This window comes from Candoia aspera, chromosome 2 (genome assembly GCF_035149785.1).
Source record: "Candoia aspera isolate rCanAsp1 chromosome 2, rCanAsp1.hap2, whole genome shotgun sequence".
NCBI lineage: Eukaryota > Metazoa > Chordata > Lepidosauria > Squamata > Boidae > Candoia > Candoia aspera.
Window position 1 is genome coordinate 15,631,631 of NC_086154.1, and position 21,145 is coordinate 15,652,775.

Here is a 21,145-nt window from a genome sequence, read left to right on the forward strand (position 1 = left end):
ACCGCGTCCCTGTTTGGATGTTGGTGTTTAATTGCTTCTTTTATATTTTTAGCGCTGTGGGTATGAGCCACCCATAATTATGGCACGAAAGATGGGCATTCATGTAAGTCTCTTAAATAAATAAATAATCACCAAGCACGCAACTTTCACTGAGCTATAGATTCCTACTTTTATAGGCACCCACAATGGGCCAGGTGACACCAATTCACACTTTCTGACTTGCATTTTAACGCTTTTGTTCTGAACCTACACCATTCAACCTACACCTCACTTCCTTGCGTTTATTCAACTGTTTATTCCTTCTCTCTCCCTCTTTTCTCTTCCCCTTCCTTCCTTCTCTCCTTCCTTCTCTATCTCTTTTCCCTTCTCCTTCCTTCCTCCTCCATCTCCCTTCCTCCCTTCTCCAGCTCTTCTCCCTCTCCCCTCCCATTCTCAGCCTCGGTCTCCCGCATTCCTGGCCGCCACCAGACGGGCCTCCACAGGCGGACCGCCGCCGCTCCGCTCTACGGGGGGAACGCAGCAGCCACGCGAGGCAAAGGGGAGCGCGGGCAGCGGAGGGGCCGCGCCGTCGCTCCCCGCCCGCGAGCAGCCGCTATTGCCAATTGCGCCGCGGAGCGGCCGCCAGCAGGGCCTGCGCGGGTGGAAAAGCGAAAGTTCGCTTCCGAGGGCTGCTGGGAAAGTGGAAGGGCGGGTCCGTCCGGAGCGGCCCGCAGGAGCTGGAGCGGGAGCGGGTCCGTGAAAGGCAGGTAGGTCCGGGCGTCGGCGCGCCAGGAAGGGGGCGCGTGGACGGGCGGCGTGCAAGGGGGAAAAAGCTGGCCCAGTTTGCAAGGTTGCACGCAGCCCCATCGGGGGGTCGTATCCTCTCTCCTTGCGCTTTTTGCAAAACCCACACAAATAACAGGCCTGCTTTTCCTTTTTCCAGACTTATTTTTCTCGGGCTGTTTCCTCAGCGAATTATAGTGTCATTAAGCCATCGTGGTGGCAATATGTCAGTAAGGAAGAAAAGCTTTACGTTACCATAGAAATGGCTGGATGGTGCTGTAAGTTGCTGTCTTGTAGAAATTGACTGGGTCTTCTTTCCCTTTGCGGGTGCTTGCTTTGAATTAACGCACTAGTCCTCATGGTCTGCCCGCCTTAGGAAAGCTTTCAGCTCTGGCTTTGATCCAAACGCCCCATTGCTAGCTGCACTGCCTAAATAATTAGATCTTCCTTTGGAAAAGGTTGGGCCTTGCCAGGGGGGAAAAAATACCCTTTGCCGGTGATTGGTGTATCCAGAAGAAATATAAAACATCCAAAGGAGGGACAAGAACGGGAGCAGCGGCTGGAGATTAAAAGGGATGGGAATCAGGATAATTAGGAGGAATTAAGAGCTATTGATCATTGGAACCATCTGCTAATAATGATGGGCTACCTTGACAGAAAGTTTTCAAAGATGGAGCTGGATGGCTTCCTTTCCTGGAATCTTGACCTGAGAAGGGGGTTGGACTAGGTGACCTCTCTGATCCCTTCCACTTTAGGTATAAATGTAAATGCAAAAGCTCTGGGTGAGTTACATTATTTTATGTATGTAAAATAATTCTAGAACATTCTAAACCCATCCAGCATTCTAAAATAACCTTAGAACCCTCAAAACACTAAAACTCTAGATCAGTGTTTCTCAACCTTGGGAACTTCCCCAGCTGTGGGCAATTCTGGGAGTTGAAGTCCACACACCTTAAAGTTCTCAAGGTTGAGAAACACTGGTTTGATGGAACAGGCCCTTTGCCCACTTGAGGGCATCTGGCAGAATCAGAGGCTGCTTAAATGGACTGAAATGGAAGTCTGCAAGGAGCTGAACTGACTGGGGAATTCTGGGAGTTGAAGTCCACACATCTTAAAGTTCCCAAGGTGAGAAACACTGATCTAGACTGTGTTATGAATAAGTACCTGCTGTGTTGACATTTAACTTCAGGTGCCCACGTAGAATCATATTCTACATCCAAGCACATGCACTGCGACTTTTGTAAGTTTCCTGTCAGGGTGTGTAACTGACTGCAAGGTCTTTGAGGTGGGACTGCCTTCAAAAGTGTTCTGGAAAGTTTAGATAACTCAAATGCAAGCTTAGCTAACCAGGCCTGGTGAGTGGAGATCACTCACCAGTCCTGAAACAGCTGTACAAGTTTCCTGTCCTGTCTTGGAGATGATTCCAAAAGCCGGTCGTGAACTTCAAAGCTTTGTAAGGCTTGGGATTTGTATATATTGCCTCTTTTGATATTGTCCATGGAAACGAGACCTTTGTAGTTGTGGTACCCTATTCACAGAGTGCTAGAGAAGATCTCCCTGGGGCATAGCTTTTTTTTCCTATGCAAATAAAGCTGCATTTTAATATTTATTGATTTATTTATATATCAAATTTATATAGCCGCCCATCTCACAAGAAGTGGCTCTGGGTGGCGTACGACAAAGAGATAAAACAATAAACATGTTCAAAAAGACAGTCATTATTAAAAAGTTTAAAAAACATATGGCACACAAAAGATTAGATTAGCAAGGGAACCACCTCACAAACACACCAGTCAAGCTTTTTGAATGTAAGGCTCTCTTCATTTTGGCTCAATTTACTCTTACACATAAGTATAAACCAGAATTTAACCATGGTTTGCGGAGAAAATTATAATGTCTTAGTTCCTAGAAATTGCCTGGCTCACCCATCACTCACTTAAGCTAAGAACAGACCAACCATCTGTTGGCTTCCTGTTATGCATGAACCCAGCCACCACGTCTCCTGCATGACCACCACAGATGGAGAAGGTTCTCAGGTCAGGAACGATGTGCTCACACAAACAGAAAGGCACAAACCCACAACTCCTCTCTGGCTGCAATAGAAGTTAAGCAGCAATGGACAAACTCTTATCCAAGCAAGTTGTTTTGACCATTCCTGAACTGAGGATTCCAAAGACATGCCTAAGCAACCTGTAGCAGAAGCCAAAGATTGCCACAAGGGCCTTTTGTCTGATCCATGAGGAGGTTTTCTGGTGCCCTTCAGGTGTGTTGGACATTTTAACCTCCATCTTCTAGTTCAGGTGGAAAGTGAGAGTGGGCTTAGCACATCTGGAGAGCACCAGGTTGAGGAACGTGCTGTGCGAATGTTCATAGAAACCTAACAAGCAACTTGGGCTACAGCAGGGTTTCCCAACCTTGATAGCTTCCAGATGTGTGGCCACTACTGATCATTCTGGAGTTGGAATCCGTATATTTGGAAGTTGCCAAACTTCCTGGGTTGGAGCAAGCTCAGTGGCCAGTTTAGCTTGGCGGTAGCTTCATTGTCTTCAGTAGATTCATCAAGAACCCTTCATCCATAAGAACTCTTTGGAGTTTCAAGCAAGGATCTTTCCATATGGAGATACTGGGAAAGGGACATGGGACCTTCTGCATGCAAGTGTCATGTTCACTGTTTCAATATATAGTATACATCGTAACGTTTCACATGCCATGGTGCTGACATGCGTTTCTGTTTGGGAGGGAGCTGCTGTGAAACCTTGTGCCAAGCTCTGTATCTGTGTTCATTACAATGGAATGTGTTTGGGTTATGTTCTCTGTTCAAGGACTTTTCCCGCAGACCATCAGAAACCGTTAGGAGCACCTGGGATTGTGAGCCTGGGAAGATTCTACGGGGGGAGGGATCTCATTTGCACCGAGGGTTTTTAGTTTGAATTTGATGCGCTTTTATCATTCTCAGCTTTCTCTGTGATCCTGCATACTATTCTTTAATAAATCAGATATCTTTGAATTCCTGCTCATGAGTCTGATAGTGTTTTAGAACAGGCAACCATTACATAAAGGTGAGAATCACCAAAGTTATACTGTTAGCTCCTACCAAGATTAGTTTCTTGTGAGGGAAAATAGTTAACGATGGCCGAGTCCAAGCTCACAACCGGGGGACTTGAGGAGACAGCTAGCTTGATGCCCGAGTCGACGGTCAAGAGCGGAGAACTGAGCCTCACCCCAGAACCTTCAGATTTCCGGGAGTAATCAAGTTCCAGTCCTGAGGTAGAGGAATCTGAAGATGGGGGAGAACCAGAGCAACCGGCACCCAGCGAATCGCCTGCAGAGTTGATCACCTGGGATGAAGTGGGAGAACCCCAGCCAGGGACGTCCCAGGCATCCTGGAAGTATCGGTTCCCGCTGACCCCAGACGTAGAATCTACCACGGTATCAATGGAGAGACAGCCTAACACGCGAGGGAGGGAGGAATCTCAAACCCCTGAAAGGCTAAGAGTGATGGAGGCTAAAATAGAATCGATGGAGTGCATGCTAAGAAACCTGTCTCTGTCATTGGGGGGGCAGGGGAGGCGCGGAGGAGATCCCAGCTTCACGCAACCATCCCCCATCCTCCCATCCGGACTGCCGGCGGAGCAGGGCCAGAGACAGCTCTGGGATGAATCTCCACCCCTCAGGGCTTGACCACCAGTGTCCCCACCCCGAAGAGGGAGAGCTACTGTAACCTGGGGCCCAAGCACTCAAGCAGCCGCCGATTCCGCTCCAACAGGAGTGGGGGTGAGAGACTTTTCTGTCAAGTTTGATGGGGATCCAACCAAGTTATCTTTCTTTCTAACTAATGCTAAAAGTTACATGAGGCAGTTTGGAGCATACTTCCCTTCCGAAGAGGCTAAGATAACTGCCATTGCCACCAAGTTGAAGGGTCAAGCGGCTGACTGGTATGTTCAATTAAGTGAGGCTGACTCCCCTGCACTTGATTATTTCGAGGACTTCATGTGGGTGTTAAAGCTGCATTTTGAGGATCCTCTGGCCAAGGCAAGAGCTAAGAAGGCGCTGAAGGATTTTACCCAGGGCCAACTGTCTGTAGCTGATTACACCCTGGAGTTTAAGGCTCTAGCTGGGAAAATCCCCGACTGGTCTCAGTCAACCTTAATAGAACAGTTTAAAGAGGGACTCAACCGGGACGTCCTACGGTGGGCGTTGTGTAGGGACGACCCAGAGTCATTGTACGAATGGATCTGTCTGGCAGGCAAGGCTGAGCACTTCATGCAAACCAGACAACCTGAAGAACCACCAGCCACCATGAGGGGACCCCGAAGTGCTGCGACTGCTGCCCGGTCAGGCTATTGGGCCTGGGATGAGGAGAGAGATTGGCGCTACTTGAGGGGTCAGTGTCTCCGATGCGGAAAGGAAGGGCATCGAGCAGCTGATTGCCCAAAAGCCAAGGCTGGAGATCGAGCGGGCAAGCCGCCGGCCAAATCGCCCCCCCCCTTGTGGCGGATGACAGCAGCCAAGGGGGCAGCCGACGCTGAGGAAGTATTCTACTCCTCGGGAGAGGCTGAAGACGACTCTAAGGAGCCGGCGGGAAATGCCAGCCACCTGCCATGAAGAGCGCCTGCGGGCAGGTGGAGGAGGATGGGTGCGAGGATGCTATGGTGAGTGCTGACTGTCCCACTTTAGCAGTAAAAGTGAAGTTGGGTTCCCGCACAAAAACTACAGAGGTCTGGGCTTTAGTTGACTCTGGGTGTTCCAGGTGTTTAATTCACCCTGATCTGGTTGCTGCTTTGGACCTGCCTAGCTTCCCCCTCCAGCAGCCTTTGATCTTCACACAGTTGGATGGTTCAACAGCGGGGAGGGGCTGGCAACCCATTTCACTGGAACTGTGGCAATGCAAATGGGCAGCCACCATGAGATTTAAAATTCGTAGTAGCACCTGTTGGCAATCCCTTGGTAATTCTGGGGATCCCCTGGTTGACCTATCGAAGCCTATATATAAACTGGGAACACAGAACTGTGACTTTTAAAGATGGGTTTTACCAAGCTCCTACAGCGGAGATGCACGTGCAGGAGTTGGAAGGGCTGCGGCTTCCACACCGTGCCCTAACTTGGCACATTTAGAAGGCTTGCCCGATCGATACCAAGACTTTGCAGACGTTTTTGGGGAAATGGAAGCAAATCAGCTACCCCCCCCATCAGAAAACTGACTGTGCGATAGAGTTGGTTCCCAATGCTCAATTGCCCAAGCCAAAAATTTATCCAATGACTCAGAAGGAGCTTGAGGCATTACAGGACTTTATTGACAAAAATCTGTCAAGGGGGTTTATTGAACCTGCAAATTCCCCAGTTGGGGCCCCTGTGCTATTCCGTGAAAAGAAAGATGGCACGCTTCGACTCTGTACGGACTATCGGGGGTTAAATTCCGTCTCAATTTTCAACAAGTACCCTCTTCCGCTCATGAAGGACATGTTAGCTCATTTGTCTACGGGCAAGATATTCTCCAAGCTCGATCTTCGTGAAGCCTATTTCCGCATCCGCATACGAGCTGGAGATGAGTGGAAAACTGCTTTTAATTGCCCATTGGGTTCATTTCAGTACAAAGTCCTCCCTTTTGGGTTGGCAGGGGCGCCCGGAGTCTTCATGCAATTGATTAACGAAGTATTACATGATCATTTCTTTAAAGGGGTCCTGGTTTATTTAGATGATCTCATTTACAATGAAACTGAGGAGGAACACGAACGCCTCCTCAAACAGGTGTTACACAAGCTTAGAAATTCCAAACTCTATGCCAAACTTTCCAAATGTGAATTCCACAAGACCCAACTTGACTATCTGGGCTGTAGGGTGTCTGACAAGGGCATTGAAATGGACCCTGCAAAAATCCAGGTGATTTTAAGTTGGGAACGTCCCCACACCCGGAGGCAATTGCAAAGTTTCCTTGGGTTCAGTAATTACTATCACCATGATTAATGAAGTATTACATGATCATTTGTTTAAAGGGGTCCTGGTTTATTTAGATGATGTTCTCATTTACACTGACACCAAGGAGGAACACAAATGCCTCCTCAAACAGGTGTTACGCAAGCTTAGAAATGCCATACTTTGTGCCAAACTTTCCAAATGTGAATTCCACAAGACCCAACTTGACTATCTGGGCTATAGGGTGTCTGACAAGGGCATTGAAATGGACCCTGCAAAAATCCAGGCAATTTTAAGTTGGGAACGTCCCCGCACCCGGAGGCAATTGCAAAGTTTCCTCGGGTTCAGTAATTACTATCGGCAATTTATCCAGGGGTTCGTTGAGATTGCTTTGCCCCTCACTGATTTACTCCGCACCAAGGGCTTGGGGGAGACACGCAAAGTAAAAAACCCTGGGGCAGTGTTGAATTGGACACCTGAATGCCAGGCAGCATTTGAGAAGTTAAAAACCCTCTTCACTGCTGAGCCTATTCTACAGCACCCCGATCCTGAATGCCCCTTTGTGGTCCAAGTTGATGCTTCTGACTCCTCAGTTGGGGCTATATTGTTACAGAGAGATCCTGAAAATCACTTAAAACCATGCGCTTATCTGTCCAGAAAATTTTCTGAAACCGAACTCCGGTGGCATGTTTGGGAAAAGGAGGCATTTGCTGTAAAGCCACTTTGGAAGCCTGGCGTCACCTCCTTGAAGGCGCTAAATGCCCTTTCAAGGTTTGGACCGATCACAGGAATTTGGAAGCCCTCCGCACCCCACCGGCGTCTCAGTCCTATACAAATTCGCTGGGCTCAGTTTTTCAGTCATTTCAACTTCCAGTTAAAATTTATCCCAGGAAAGAAAAACTTTCTGGCCGATGCTTTGTCGCATTTACCTCAGGATTTTGATCAGGGGGCAGACGTGGTTGGGACTGTTCTCACTGAACCACAACTGGGTTTGGTTGCTGTCACTCGGAACCAGACCCGTGCGCAAGCAACCCCGCCCCCAGCCCAGTCTGGGAAGTGGAAGGTGCAAGTTCCTTGTCGGTTACAGAAAGACTTTCTCCAGGCGCTGAAATCTGACACTTGGTTGCTAGCTAATAAAGACACTGTTTCTTTTGAAAACGGTCTGGCATGGGTGGAACACCGTCTTTATGTACCCGAAACTTTAAGAGCTGAGATTTTACAGCGTTCCCATGATGATAAACTTGCTGGGCACTTTGGTTTTGTCAAAACATTACATTTGGTTCATCGTCAATTGTGGTGGCCTACCTTGAGACACGATGTAAAAGACTATGTGGCTTCCTGTCCTGTTTGTGCAATGTCAAAACGTAAGGGGGGGAAACCACAGGGGCTTCTACAGCCCGTGGCCAGCCTGTCCCGTCCCTGGGACGAGATTTCTATGGATTTTATTGTGGGTCTTCCTCCCAATCAGAAGAAAACTGTCATTTGGGTTGTAAAAGATTTTTTTTCCAAACAAGCACATTTCATTCCATGTGCATCCATCCCGTCAGCCCCGCAATTGGTGCGCCTATTTCTCATCCACATCTACCACCTCCACGGTACCCCCTCCCGTTTGGTCAGTGACCGCGGGACACAGTTTACTTCCCAGTTTTGGAAATCATTTTTAAAGTTGATTGGCACCAAGCAAGCGCTATCCACGTCTTCCCATCCTGAGACTGACGGTTCTACTGAGATTTTGAACTCCACTCTTGAACAATTTCTTAGAGCATACATTAACTACCACCAGGACGATTGGGTGGAGTTACTACCTTTTGCTGAAGTGGCTTACAACAATGCTGTCCATCAAAGTACCGGGCAGACCCCTTTTCGTGTGGTTTCTGGTCATGACTTTGTTCCCATCCCTGAACTTCCACAACCCCCTTCCCAAACATGTTCTGCCTCTGACTGGGCTATTAAGCTGGCTGATTCCTGGCCGGTGATTCAACAAGCTTTGGCTGATGCCCAGGTTGCTTACAAGTTTCAAGCCGATAAGCATCGTTCCTTGCAACATGACTTCAAGATTGGGGATCAGGTGTATCTATCTACCAAATTTATCAAGTCACCACAACCCTCTAAAAAACTTGCTCCCAAGTTCATTGGTCCTTTCCTTATTGTTGGTCTTATCAATCCAGTTACTGTTAAACTGGATGTGCCTCACAATTTGAAACGCTTGCACCCTGTTTTCCATTGCAGCTTGCTCAAGCCTGTCCACCACTCCTCCCGCTGGCATCCCCAACCTCCTCCTCCTGCTCCGATCATGATTGACGGCCACCAGCACTTTGAGGTCAAGGAGGTCGTGGATTCTCACAAGCTTCGAGGCACCCTCCAGTATCTGGTCCGATGGAAACATTTGCCTCATCCTGAATGGGTGTCTGCTCACCATGTTAATGCTCCTGATTTAGTTCACCGTTTCCGCCTTGCTTATCCTTTGAGGCCTGCTGCTTAGTGTTTCCTTTCTTTTGGGGGGGCAGTATGTCAAGTTCACTGTTTCAATGTATAGTATACATCGTAACGTTTCACATGCCATGGTGCTGACGCGCGTTTCTGTTTGGGAGAGAGCTGCTGTGAAACCTTATACCAAGCTCTGTATCTGTGTTCATTACAATGGAATGTGTTTGGGTTATGTTCTCTGTTCAAGGACTTTTCCTGCAGACCATCAGAAACCGTTAGGAGCACCTGGGATTGTGAGCCTGGGAAGATTCTACGGGGGGAGGGATCTCATTTACACCGAGGGTTTTTAGTTTGAATTTGGTGCGCTTTTATCATTCTCAGCTTTCTCTGTGATCCTGCATACTATTCTTTAATAAATCAGATATCTTTGAATTCCTGCTCATGAGTCTGATAGTGTTTTAGAATAGGCAACCATTACAGCAAGAGTTGGCGCTCTATCACCGAGCCACAGTTCCCTGTTCTTTTGGTGCTGAGTCCAAAGTTGAGTTGATTTTAAGGAAATCACTGCAAGCTTGGCTGTAGACAAACAGATAGTTCATTGAACTGGTTCCTAGGTCCGTTTAATTTGAAAGGGGAGGATTAGCTGTGTGTGTGTAGGGGTGTATGTGTATTTTAATTCTGGGTGAGGCATGAAAATCCTCTAGTTCTGAATTATATCTCCTGCCACTGGCCATCTGGGAATTCAGCAATATCTAGAGGGCTTCACATTGCCCCACCCTGATGCAAGCATGGAGGAACCACAGTGGGGAAAACTGGAAGGCCAGATACTGAAATCCCAGTTTCCTGTTCCTTTCCAGACTCTCCAGGCATCAAGATGTTCTTTACCTGTGGCCCCAACGAAGCCATGGTTGTCTCAGGTAAGTGCTCCATTTTCTGTTCCTCTTTCTTAGCTTTCTTATGTAATCAAACAGGCAGTGATTTTTTTACTTCATAGATTGCAGTATATTAGATTTGTACTTGCACAATTAATATACCACCCAAGAGTCCCTCCTTGTGTGGGGAGATGGGCGGTGATAAAAATTTAATTAATTAATTAATTAATTAATATACCATTATAGTGGTGTACGTCACACTATTATTTATTTATTTAATTTTCTGTCCCGCCTTTATTATTTTTATGCATAACTCAAGGCAGTGAACACACCTAATACTCCTTCCTCCTCCTATTTTCCCCACAACAGCAAGGTGGGGAAGAGGTGGGTTGGGCTGAGAGGGAGGGACTGGCCCAAGGTCACCCAGCCTGCTTTCATGCCTAAGGCAGGACTAGAACTCACAGACTCCTGGTTTCTAGCCCAGCACCTTGACCACTAGTCCAAACTGGTCTATAGAGGCTCCTTGTTACGTTGGTATTTTATCTCACCCATTTGATTTTACTTCCATGTTGTATATTTTTAAATTTTGTGGGTGATTAATCTGCATTTGCATACATCAGTTATATTAAGTCTGCATTTATTCCAAGTTTTAAGAAGATACTATTCAATCGACTTAGTTTAAGGACCTCTGTTTGTTTAAAAAAGGATGGACCCCAAGTACAGAATGGCTGGAGAGCCCTGGGTTGATCTAGGGATCTGACTGGGCTCTCTGCTATGTGCAGATTCGGCACTGATCATTCCTCTCCCCAGGTTTCTGCCGCAGCCCCCCAGTAATGATTGCTGGAGGCCGGGTGTTTGTGGTACCGTGTATACAGCAGATCCAGAGGTGAGTCCTTCTGTGGTGGCTCTATTGAAAGGTACCCAGGATCTCACCAAGGCTTGGCTGGTCTTTTAATTGAGCAATTGCATCCACTTGGTTTTGTTTCTGTTGCCCATCCCAGTATATACCAGGGCTTTCCCTGCTTAGCTTCCGAGATCAGCCAGGGTTGACAAGATGCCGAGGTGTTCAACCAGTTGGCTACCCTCTAAACATTAACCTCGTAGGGTGCTGTGAGGTTCAAATGGAACAAAGGGTCACCCTGTTTGCCCTCATTGAGTTCATTGACAGAAATACAGGGTAACATAGAGCTGAAACCGACAGGTGCGTGTCTTGTGTGTGCATTAACTCTTTCCTTCCTGCTCCGTCAGGATCTCACTTAATACTCTGACCCTGAATGTGAAGAGTGAGAAAGTTTACACCCGGCATGGAGTCCCCATTTCAGTCACTGGCATTGCGCAGGTAATTTTTTTTTCCAGCAACACACCGAAGGATATCATGAGAAGCAACGTACTGCTGGGGAAAAACAGGAGTACAATCCCAACTGAATTCATTTTATTTTGCTGAATTCCAGTTAAAGATTTGGCCATTCCTGGAATGATCTATTATCTTAGAATCATAGAATCATAGGGTGGGAAGGGACCTTGGAGTCCAACCTCCTGCCCAAGGCAGGAATTATTCTTTCTTCCTTGTACAAAGGACAGGACGACCTTCTGTGACGACCGACAGGAAGCTCTGGCGTGGGCTGTTCCATGAAGTCACAAAGAGTCGGAAGCGACTGAACGAATAAACAACAAACCTTGTACAAAATGCATCCAACCATGTATTAGTTGTGCCCATCACAGAATATAGGGCTGGAGGGATTTTTCTGCCCAGGGCAAAATTCTCATATCAGACAAATCAACCTTTGCTTGATTTGATTCGATTCAACTCTCTTCTAGGACAGAGAGGACAATCACTAGCTGCTTGGAGGAGAAATCTCCTTGGTCTGATAAACCCCATAAGCAGGGAACTCTTCCCATCTTTCCTCTTTCACTTTCTACACCATCTTTCCCACCTAGGTGAAGATCCAGGGCCAGAACAAGGAGATGCTGGCAGCAGCTTGCCAGATGTTCCTGGGCAAGTCTGAAGCAGAAATTGCCCAAATTGCTCTGGAGACACTGGAAGGCCATCAGAGAGCCATCATGGCCCATATGACAGTAGAGGTGAGGTTGCCTGTGGGAGCGTGTATGTGCAAGCTGTTACTGCTGGTTGAAAAATGGGTGAGGTACCTCCATAAAAGCTTGGATGTTTTCCCTCCAATTGTGTACATGGGGCTATTATTTTAATCTAGCTTTTCCAAAGTTTGGTATCCAGTTGCATTGAGTCAAGGGTATCTGAAGGAGGGGTCAAAAAGGTCAAGATGGCAACCACAATCATGTGATTATAGCCTAATATAATCCTGCATAGGGTTATGATTTGCATTAGCCATGGGACAGTTGGGCCTTGGACTCCAACCCATGTGGAGAGGACGCAGTGAAGAAAGACTGCTTGAAGAGTTCACAAACAAGCATGCAAGCCTGGGCTGTAGAATAAAAAGAAAAGCTGATGCTGCTTTCTTATGGGCTTAAATGCTTGTGATCCGAGTCTCTGCTTGGTCCTAACGTGGTGGCCTTTCTTTGTTTAACAGGAAATCTACAAGGACCGGCAGAAGTTTTCAGAGCAGGTCTTCAAAGTGGCCTCGTCTGACCTGGTCAACATGGGAATCAGTGTGGTCAGTTATACCCTCAAGGATATCCACGATGACCAGGTACACATGCGAACCATTGTCCATCTCACTCAGAATGCCCAAACCCAGGGATTCCTGGCAGGAGATTGGTAAGAATGTCTGATTCACAGTCTTTCAGCAATAGAAACAGAAAACCATCATCAACCTGTCCCATCGCCAAATGGAGCTGCTTGACCCATTTCTTTTTCCTTTTAATAGAAAGATGATATGAGCTTCCTTTTGATACTGACAACCAAGTTTTGGGCTGAGCATATTTATTGACTGATTGGATTTATATCTGTCAGTCCTCTGAGGCTGGCCAGGTCAAGAAACAGATTCCCCAAGTTTGACTGGAATTCTAGCATATGGTTATAGGCTATAGTAACAAAATCTTGAAACTTTTCCCTTCCTATATTACTCTAGCTCAGTGTTCCTCAACCTTGGCAGCTTTCAGATGTGTGGACTTCAATTCCCAGAATTCCCCAGCCAGCCATTGGGGAAACACTGCTCTAGTGAATTAAGGTGGAGCCAAATTTCTCAGTTTCCTGGGCTTAACACATGTTTATGTTGTTGTAAGTGTCATTTCTGCATAGTTTCTCCAAGGTCATCTTATTCAGGAGCTCAAGGTAGCGTACATAGCACTCTCTTCCTGTTTTTCCCCACAACAACCTTGTGAGAGAGGTTGGGCTGAGAGAGAATGATTAGTCCAGAGTGCTCCAGGGAACTTCCATGGTTGAGGGAGGACTAGGACCTGGATGTCCCCATTGCCAAGAGCAGTGTTTGTCAACCTCAGCAACTTTAAGATGTATGGACCTCAACTCCCAGAATTCCCCATTCAGCATGGGCTTAGTCACTGAGGTTGAGAAACAGGCCTAGAGCCTGTCCATTCTGCAACTGTTTAGTAACCTAAGAAAAAGTCAGAATTCAAGCATCACCAGATTTTGTTTGCAAAACAGGTATTTTCTTGATGCTGGATTTTGGATTGCTTTTCCTGACCATCACCTCCCTCTCTTGCCATTACAGGATTATCTTCATTCTCTGGGAAAAGCCCGAACTGCTCAGGTACAGAAAGATGCCAGGATTGGAGAAGCTGAAGCCAAGAGGGATGCTGGCATCAAGGTGAGCTCTCAGGCCATTGTGGAAGGACAGAGTTGAGGACCTAAGGTGAGGATGGATGGATGATAGATATCGTGGGACATCAACTCCTAGATGATAGATAGATAGATAGATAGATAGATAGATAGATAGATAGATAGATAGATAGATAGGTAGATCTAGAGAGAGAAAGAGAGTTGGCATCAACTCTGAGCAACCACATAGACAGATTTTTCCAGGAGGGTCTGTCTCCATCCTGCTCTTTCCACAAGCCATTGTGGAAGGACAGAGTGGAGGACCTAAAGTGAGATGGACTTCTCCTGTGTGACTGCTTCCTTGTTTTAGGGATTTTTTTTTTTTATTTGCTGGGAGGAGGTTACCAGATGGTGGGAACATTGCTAAGAAATGGACTGTATCTGTCAGCAGGGAGAAGCGCCCTTCCTCATTTCCCTCCTTAGCTGACTTGCCAGAGCTCTGACGTTGCATAAAGTTGTTCTTCTAGGCAATCCAGCCTCTTGTAGACAATCTCCCATCCTCTCCTTATCCAGAGGGGTTCCAAGGAACCAGTCAACTTACCGGTTCCTCGGTCTTTGCCACGCTCATCAGCTCTGCTTTTGCAGAGCCGTCTTCAGATCGCCTTACCTCCCCTGGAAGTCATAAATAGATTTTCTCCATGATGACCTGGCAGGTCTTCCAGAGGTCGAAGACCCTACACCCATCACCACTGTAACTGTATCCGTCCACCTTGCTGCTGGTTGTCCTCTTCTCTTTCCTTCCACCTTTCCCAGCATTAGAGTCTTCTCCAGAGAGTCTTCTCCGGAGAGTGAGGTCTTCACATAATGTGACTGAAGTAGGATAATTTGAGCCTGGTCGCTTGTGCCTCAAGGGAGAACTCTGGGTTGACTTGTTCAATGATCCATTGGTTTGTTTTCTTGGCTGTCCACGGTATTCTCAGGAGTCTTCTCCCACACCAAAGTTCAAAGACGTCAACACTTTTCCTATCCTGCTTCTTCAAAGCCCAACTTTCACTTCCATAGAGTGTCACAAGGAACACCATGGCTTGCATAATTCCAATCTTTGTAGATACACACACATCACAACATCTGAATATCTTTTCCAAGACTTATTGATATATTTTTTGGAAATGTTCCAGCATCTCAGAACCTTCATACTTTTATTGATGAATAAAATGTGATGGACCTTTCATTAGAAACACTCACCACTAAACAAAACACACAAAAGAAAAGCTGTTCTGGTTTTGTGCTAGTCCGTCTGAGAGCCTTACCCATTACAGTCCGAAGCAGATTCTCTGTATCCCAGTGGAGCTGTCTCCCAGCTCTGCCTTCTTTTCAGATGGGTAATTGAACCAGCTCAGATGGTGGCAGCATTGGACTGATCTTGAAAAAGCTAAGTACGTTCAGATCTGGATATTAATTGGATGAGAGGCAGTGACTGCCAAATGACTTCCCAGTAGTATCAATAATCCTACACAGACTTGCCCATGAAGCCACTAGGAGTCAAACTGAACTGGAGAGTCTTTCCCTTCCTTAATCAAACCCGGTACCTCTTCTGATGCTCAAAGCTTTTGCATGCCACTGAGCTCTTGCCTTTCTCTTCCTTGTGGGCGTCGCCTCTGCGTTCTCCCATCTTTCCGCCTCCAGGAAGCAAAAGCTAAGCAAGAGAAACTGTCTGCTCAGTACCTGAATGAGATTGAAATGGCCAAAGCCCAGCGGGATTATGAGCTGAAGAAGGCTGCTTACGATATCGAGGTGAACACGCGGAAAGCAGAATCGGACCTGGCCTATCAGCTCCAGGTGAGGCACCCACTGTGCAGCCAAACAAGGGGATTGGCTAATGGCAGAGCCAGAATAGGTTGTAGTGTATTTTATTCTCAAATGAAATGTGCGTAGGAAAATGTTTGGGGTGCCTGCTTCTGGTCTGGTTGCATCCTTCCTCGAGCATAAGCACAGCTCTAAATGTCCCAGATGTTGACATCTTGAGCCATGAATGAGCTTCACCAGGGAGTTTTGGAGCCCTTCAGGGTGTGGAGCCCTTGGTGCTCTCTGAGCTTGGTTGTTTGCTTGCAGATGTTTCATTACCCAACTTGGTAACATCATCAGTGCGAGGGAGGGTGGGGTTTTGCTCCCTCTTTACATACAGTAGCTTGCCCTGCTAGTGTAAACACACCATTCAAAAGAGACAATAAAAAAACTCCGAAGGAAACAAAAAAACCAGAACACATCCCCTCCAGCAGCCAACACCCAGATAAGCAGGGATTAACTCCAGACAAACAATCAAGCAGAAAACAATATCCTAATCAAGGAACTCCCAAGGAGAAACCCCCACCCCCACCAACACTGGCAGGGCAAGCTGCTGTATATGCACAGGGAGCGAACCCCACCCTCCCTCGCACTGACGATGTTACCTAGTCAGGTAATGAAACGTCTGCAAGCAAACAGCCAAGCTCAGAGACCACCAAGGACTCTGCAGTTCAACCCTGAGCTATAGATACTCTCTTCTCTTGGTACCTTCAGGGTGCTTTCTGTGTCCTTCGTGCAGGTGGCCAAGACCAAGCAGAAAATTGAAGAGCAAAAGATGCAGGTCTTGGTGGTGGAGCGAACCCAGCAGATTCAGATCCAGGAGCAGGAGATGACCCGTAAGGAACGGGAGCTGGAGGCCCAGGTCAAGAAACCAGCTGAAGCAGAGCACTTCCGGTTGGAGAAATTAGCAGAGGCTGAAAGGCACGAGCATAGACTCCTCTGTTTCCCCCTTTCCCTCCTATACAAAGTCTGCTGTTACAGCTTTTGATTTATCCAGAACAGAAGAGCAGCTTTCCAAGGGGGAACTGATGCTGGGCCTCGGACTACACTTTAGAGTGTTAAATAATGGAATGCTTTTTTGTAAAAATAGCACTCCCCACTCACATGCGGTGTGTCATCTGAAAGGGTACAATCCAGAAAATCTCATCAGACAAGGTATTAATTTATCTGGGTGATACAGGTAGTCCTCACTTAAACAACCATTCATTTAGTGATGATTCAAACTTACAACAGTGCTGAAAATACCTACTTAGAACCAGTCCTCACATTTACGACCATCTGAGACTCCCTGTAGTCACATGATCATGATTTGGGTGCTTGGCAACTGGTTCTCATTTATAACCTCTGCAGCGTCCCGTGGTCACGTGATTGTCATTTTCGACCTTCCTGGCTGGCTTCTGGCAAGCAAAATCAGTGGGAAACTGCATGATTCGCTTAATGACCACGTGGTTCACTTAACACCCACAGTGATTCACTTAACGACCAGCACATAAAAGGTCGTAAAATCAGGTCGGTTTTGCTTAGCAACAGAAATTCCGGTCCCAATTGTTGTTAAGCAAGGGCTACCTGTACAGAGAGCTGATCTATGGCATAATCGTCCTTGGACTGTACCATTTTAGATTTCGTTAGGGATGATTTGCATAGGTGAACACTGATTTTTAGTCACACACATCAGGATTCCTGCACAGCAACACAAGACAGCTACAACAGCATTCTTGTTGAGGTACCCTTTCCAACGTCATAGATGCCTAACTTTCCTCCTCCAGAACACCATTTGGTCCCGTCCCCCCACTGGCAGCCTGTAAACTTCCCATCCTCCGCTGTTCTGTGCAGACAGCCTTCCCAGAGTTGTCTCCATGCGTACAATCCTCTTCCGTTCCCTTCAGCTCACTCTCCAGCTGAAAATCGGGGATGGTTTCCATGCTCACGAGAGGGGCGGTGTAGAGAGATGAGAGATAAATGAGTAAATGCTGGACCCTCGAGTATGGTTTCCAGTAAGCCTGTTTTCTTGCTCCAGCTTCGTCACCTCAAGCCGCTCACACAGCCCGGCCGCTTCTTGGTCTTCCCCTCCATTTTGAGAGGGGAAATACTCAAATGGCCTTTGAGTGTTGGGGGCTGGACACAGGGCTGACTGTGGCTCTATTTCCTTCTCAAACAGGACCCAGCTGATCATGCAGGCGGAGGCAGAGGCAGAGGCAATCAGGGTGAGCAGATTCCTGTTCTCTGGCTCGGGGGACAAGCGGCAAGCTGAGCCAGCTCACGCTGAAACCCCGTTTTTGCCTGCAGGTGAAGGGCGAGGCCCGAGCATACGCAATTGAGGCCAAAGCCCGGGCTGATGCTGAGCAGATGTCTAAGAAGGCAGAAGCTTTTAAGCAGTACCGAGAAGTGGCCATGGTGGACATGCTTTTGGAGAAGCTTCCAGAGGTAAGCATGTCCTCTCGTAATCCCAAGCGGAAAGGAAGGAGATGGAGGCTTTGGCATAAAACGGGGGTGCTGTCCAAGAAGAAGACATCTGGCAAGTTACAGCAGTGCTGAAGAAGTGGACATACGACTGGTCTTCAAAGTTCTGGCCATCACAGCGTCCCCACAGTCACATGATCGCGATCCGGGTGCTTGTTTGCCCAGATTATGATGTCACGGGGAGCCACGGTCATGTGATCGCCATTTGCGAGCTTCCCTGCCAGCTTCCCACAAGCAAAGTCAATTGCCGTTGCTAAGCGATGCGGTCACGTGACGTCCAGTCCCAATTGCCGTTGTAACCCAAGGACTACTTGCACTTCATAACTGTCACGTTTTCTCATTTTTATGTAATTTGGCAAAAACTGGTTGATTTAGAGGCGGCCTGCCCCTTGACTGGTGGATACCGTTGTGTATATCCTTGGGCCCTTTGAAGATACCTCTGGTCTCAGTGGTCCCTTTGAAGTTGGTGATGATAATCTTCTGCCTTTCCATACCGTTTTGCCCTGGAAACGTCTTGTATGAGAATTTTCCCTGATTTTTTCCACCCCAACAACCCTGGGGGGTAGGTTGGACAGAGAGAGGGCAACCAGCTCAAAGTCATCCAGTGCTCTCCTGATCAAGCAGGGCCTTGAACTGTAATCCCTATCCAAGCTTGCTATCTTAGACATCAGACTACACTCTTTTCGCCTTCCCTTCACAGATAGCTGAAGAGATCAGCAAACCGTTGACTTCCGTGAATAAGATCACCATGGTGTCAAGTGGGAACGGAGACGTGGGTGCAGCGAAGATAACTGGGGAAGTGCTGGAAATTATGAATAAACTGCCGGACACTGTTGAGAAACTGACCGGCGTTAGCATCTCTCAGGTATCACTCAAGGATTGCTGAGCTATGGGGAGGAAGTGGTGGGAGTGGAACAAATATAAAGCCCATCTCAATGGCAACTAGCCAGAATAAGTATATAGTTTCCTATCCTGGCTTCCACTCCATATTTAGTGCTGTAGTGGACCAAGTGGGTTCTGTGGAAGGAGGAAAAATAATTGGTTGGAGACAAAATAGGAGCTCCTTAATTAGCCAAAGAGAAAGTACAGCTCCAGTGATGAGCAACTCTTCGTTGTTTCTCTGTTTCATCTTCTGGTAGTAGATAGCCTAGGGTACCTTTAATGATTATGCTTTCTAGGGATGCTGGGAGTTGTAGTTTTTCAACATCTGGAGTGCCACAGTTGCCTATTCATTTGCAGAATGTCTATATTCTAGTGGCCCATCTGAATCAACCTTGCCCAATCTGAGCATCCTCTAGTTGTGAGCCCTTTAATTCCCAGAATTCCCCAGCCAGCATGAGTATTATTGAGAATTCTGGGAGATGAAGAAACATACCTACTGCGTATTCCAATTGGGAAAGGCTCCATATTCATGGAGGTGATGACTGAACTTTAATTTTTTTGTGTCTCACCAGCAGATAAATCAGAAGAAACCAGGACGGATGAACTGATGGCTCAGAAGGACAAAGGAAGCTCTTCTTGAGCGTGAACACCCACAATCCTCATTAGTATGTGTCCATATATAGAGTTCTTCCCGTTCAGCACCCTCCTGTGAATGCCAAACCTTTATTATGGACAAAACTGCTGCATGTTGATCAGTATCCCAAACTGCTGAGGTCTTGTCACTCTGCTGTACAACTGTTGTGGCTGGTGATGCCGCAATGTGAACCCGGCAGTATACTGACTTCCACCATCGCTTGTAAAACAGGATCCCCTTACGCCTTTCCCTGATGTTGTTTTGCTGCCTGGAGTCTGCTGGCCACTAGATACTTTTTCCCCAAAGTAATCTGTCCTTGAGGATCTGATGATGGCTCCACTTCTAAAACGGTTGGGAGGGATGTAGGAATGGAGTAAGGATAAAGGTCCAAGTCCAAGACCTGTTTTTTTAAGGCTGTGGGTGCTTTGCTTCAAGGACTTCTAACAAGTTGAGGCTATCTAGGATTTTATTCAGTATTTTCCATAAAGGGTGGCCACCTATGTGTAGGGAGGGACTCCGTTTTATAATCCTTATTAAACTTAGTGATGTGTAGAGAGTCTAGGTCTGTATAGCTAAATCTTCCTAGCTTACTAGGTATATCAACATCTTCTCCATAGTGTTTGGTGCTACGTATAGCTAAGATCCCTCAACTTAGCAGATTTCTTCCTCTTTGGTGTTTGCCTTTTTCTCCTGTCCTCTCCCCACCCCCCACTCCCCCAGTTCTTAATCTCACTTTTTGGGGGAGCAGGTGTCCGTAGCAGCTTTCCTGTGTTAAATCACAAAGGTCCCCCTACCAAAGAGACAGTCCACCCTGCCCAGATTCCAGAGGCAGGAGACCCCTACAGGATGGTAGGTGTCTCTTCTGAATGCATGTTCATTTCCTCTTAAAATCAGCATCTGAATGTGCCTTATATCTCTTTTAACTGATGGAGCAATCGTACATCATTTTTTCTCTAGGAGGAAAAATATGAAGGGTCCACATTTTCACTGCCTGGCTGTTACCTCTCCCCTCAATTTTGAACTCTCCCTGAAGCCTTTCAGCTCCGTGCTCTGACTGCTGATACTCTCACCTTCGCTCATTGTCCCAGACTACGACGGGGGCCATCTGCTCACATCCCCATGAAGCACACTTAGTCAAATCGTAGCCCTTCTGCGATGGCTTAAATGTCACCCCTGTGTCTGTGCTTCTGAATTCACATATGCCAGGCTCTGCCTGCTTGCTTGCGTGTTGTGGCCTCAGCATGGTGCCTTGCCTGTGTTCTACTGAGGAGAAGGACACACTCTGCTCTTGATGCTACTGAGAACCTTGACTTTAGAATAAACCCTAAGATTACTGCCTGTTACGGCCCTTCTGTGTGTCCATTTCTACTTCTTTCCTGGTCTACATTTTCACAGTCTGAGCCTAGGAAATGCTTGCTATGAGGATAAAAAGCGCATGGAGCAAATGACATTTCGTCGGTTTTACATGTGATCTTGCTTTATCAGTATAGATATAATAGAATCCAGTTTATTCCATTTGGCTGCATAACCTCTAACATTCCTTTGGGTTGCAGTTGTATTACTACTATTATTATTTCCCACATTTATGGTCAACACAAGGCAGCAAACATACGTAATACTCCTCCTATTTTCCCCACAACAACAGCACTGTGAGGT

General features: G+C 47.0%; 1 protein-coding gene across 2 annotated transcripts; it reads left to right on the forward strand.

The window, feature by feature from the left end:
• Nucleotides 1-727: 727 nt before the first annotated feature.
• FLOT1 (flotillin 1) lies at nt 728-20,827 on the forward strand. 2 transcript variants are annotated; one of them, XM_063291300.1, is made up of 13 exons: nt 728-746; nt 9,960-10,019; nt 10,785-10,860; nt 11,223-11,313; nt 11,913-12,056; nt 12,521-12,640; nt 13,622-13,717; nt 15,355-15,507; nt 16,253-16,434; nt 17,672-17,717; nt 17,800-17,937; nt 18,674-18,838; nt 19,428-20,827. In XM_063291300.1, the coding sequence occupies exons 2-13, from the start codon at nt 9,977-9,979 to the stop codon at nt 19,461-19,463; spliced, it is 1,290 nt and encodes a 429-aa protein (XP_063147370.1). In that variant the 5' UTR covers nt 728-746; nt 9,960-9,976; the 3' UTR covers nt 19,464-20,827. The 2 variants fall into 2 exon arrangements, with proteins under 2 accessions (XP_063147370.1, XP_063147369.1); XM_063291299.1 differs by lacking the exon at nt 728-746 and adding an exon at nt 932-1,040.
• The last annotated feature ends 318 nt before the right edge of the window (nt 20,828-21,145 follow it).

Coding starts and splice junctions, on each gene's coding strand:
- FLOT1 (XM_063291299.1), top strand. Junction 10,020..10,784: donor CGAAGCCATGGTTGTCTCAG/GTAAGTGCTCCA, acceptor TCCTCTCCCCAG/GTTTCTGCCGCAGCCCCCCA. Junction 12,641..13,621: donor AGGATATCCACGATGACCAG/GTACACATGCGA, acceptor TTGCCATTACAG/GATTATCTTCATTCTCTGGG.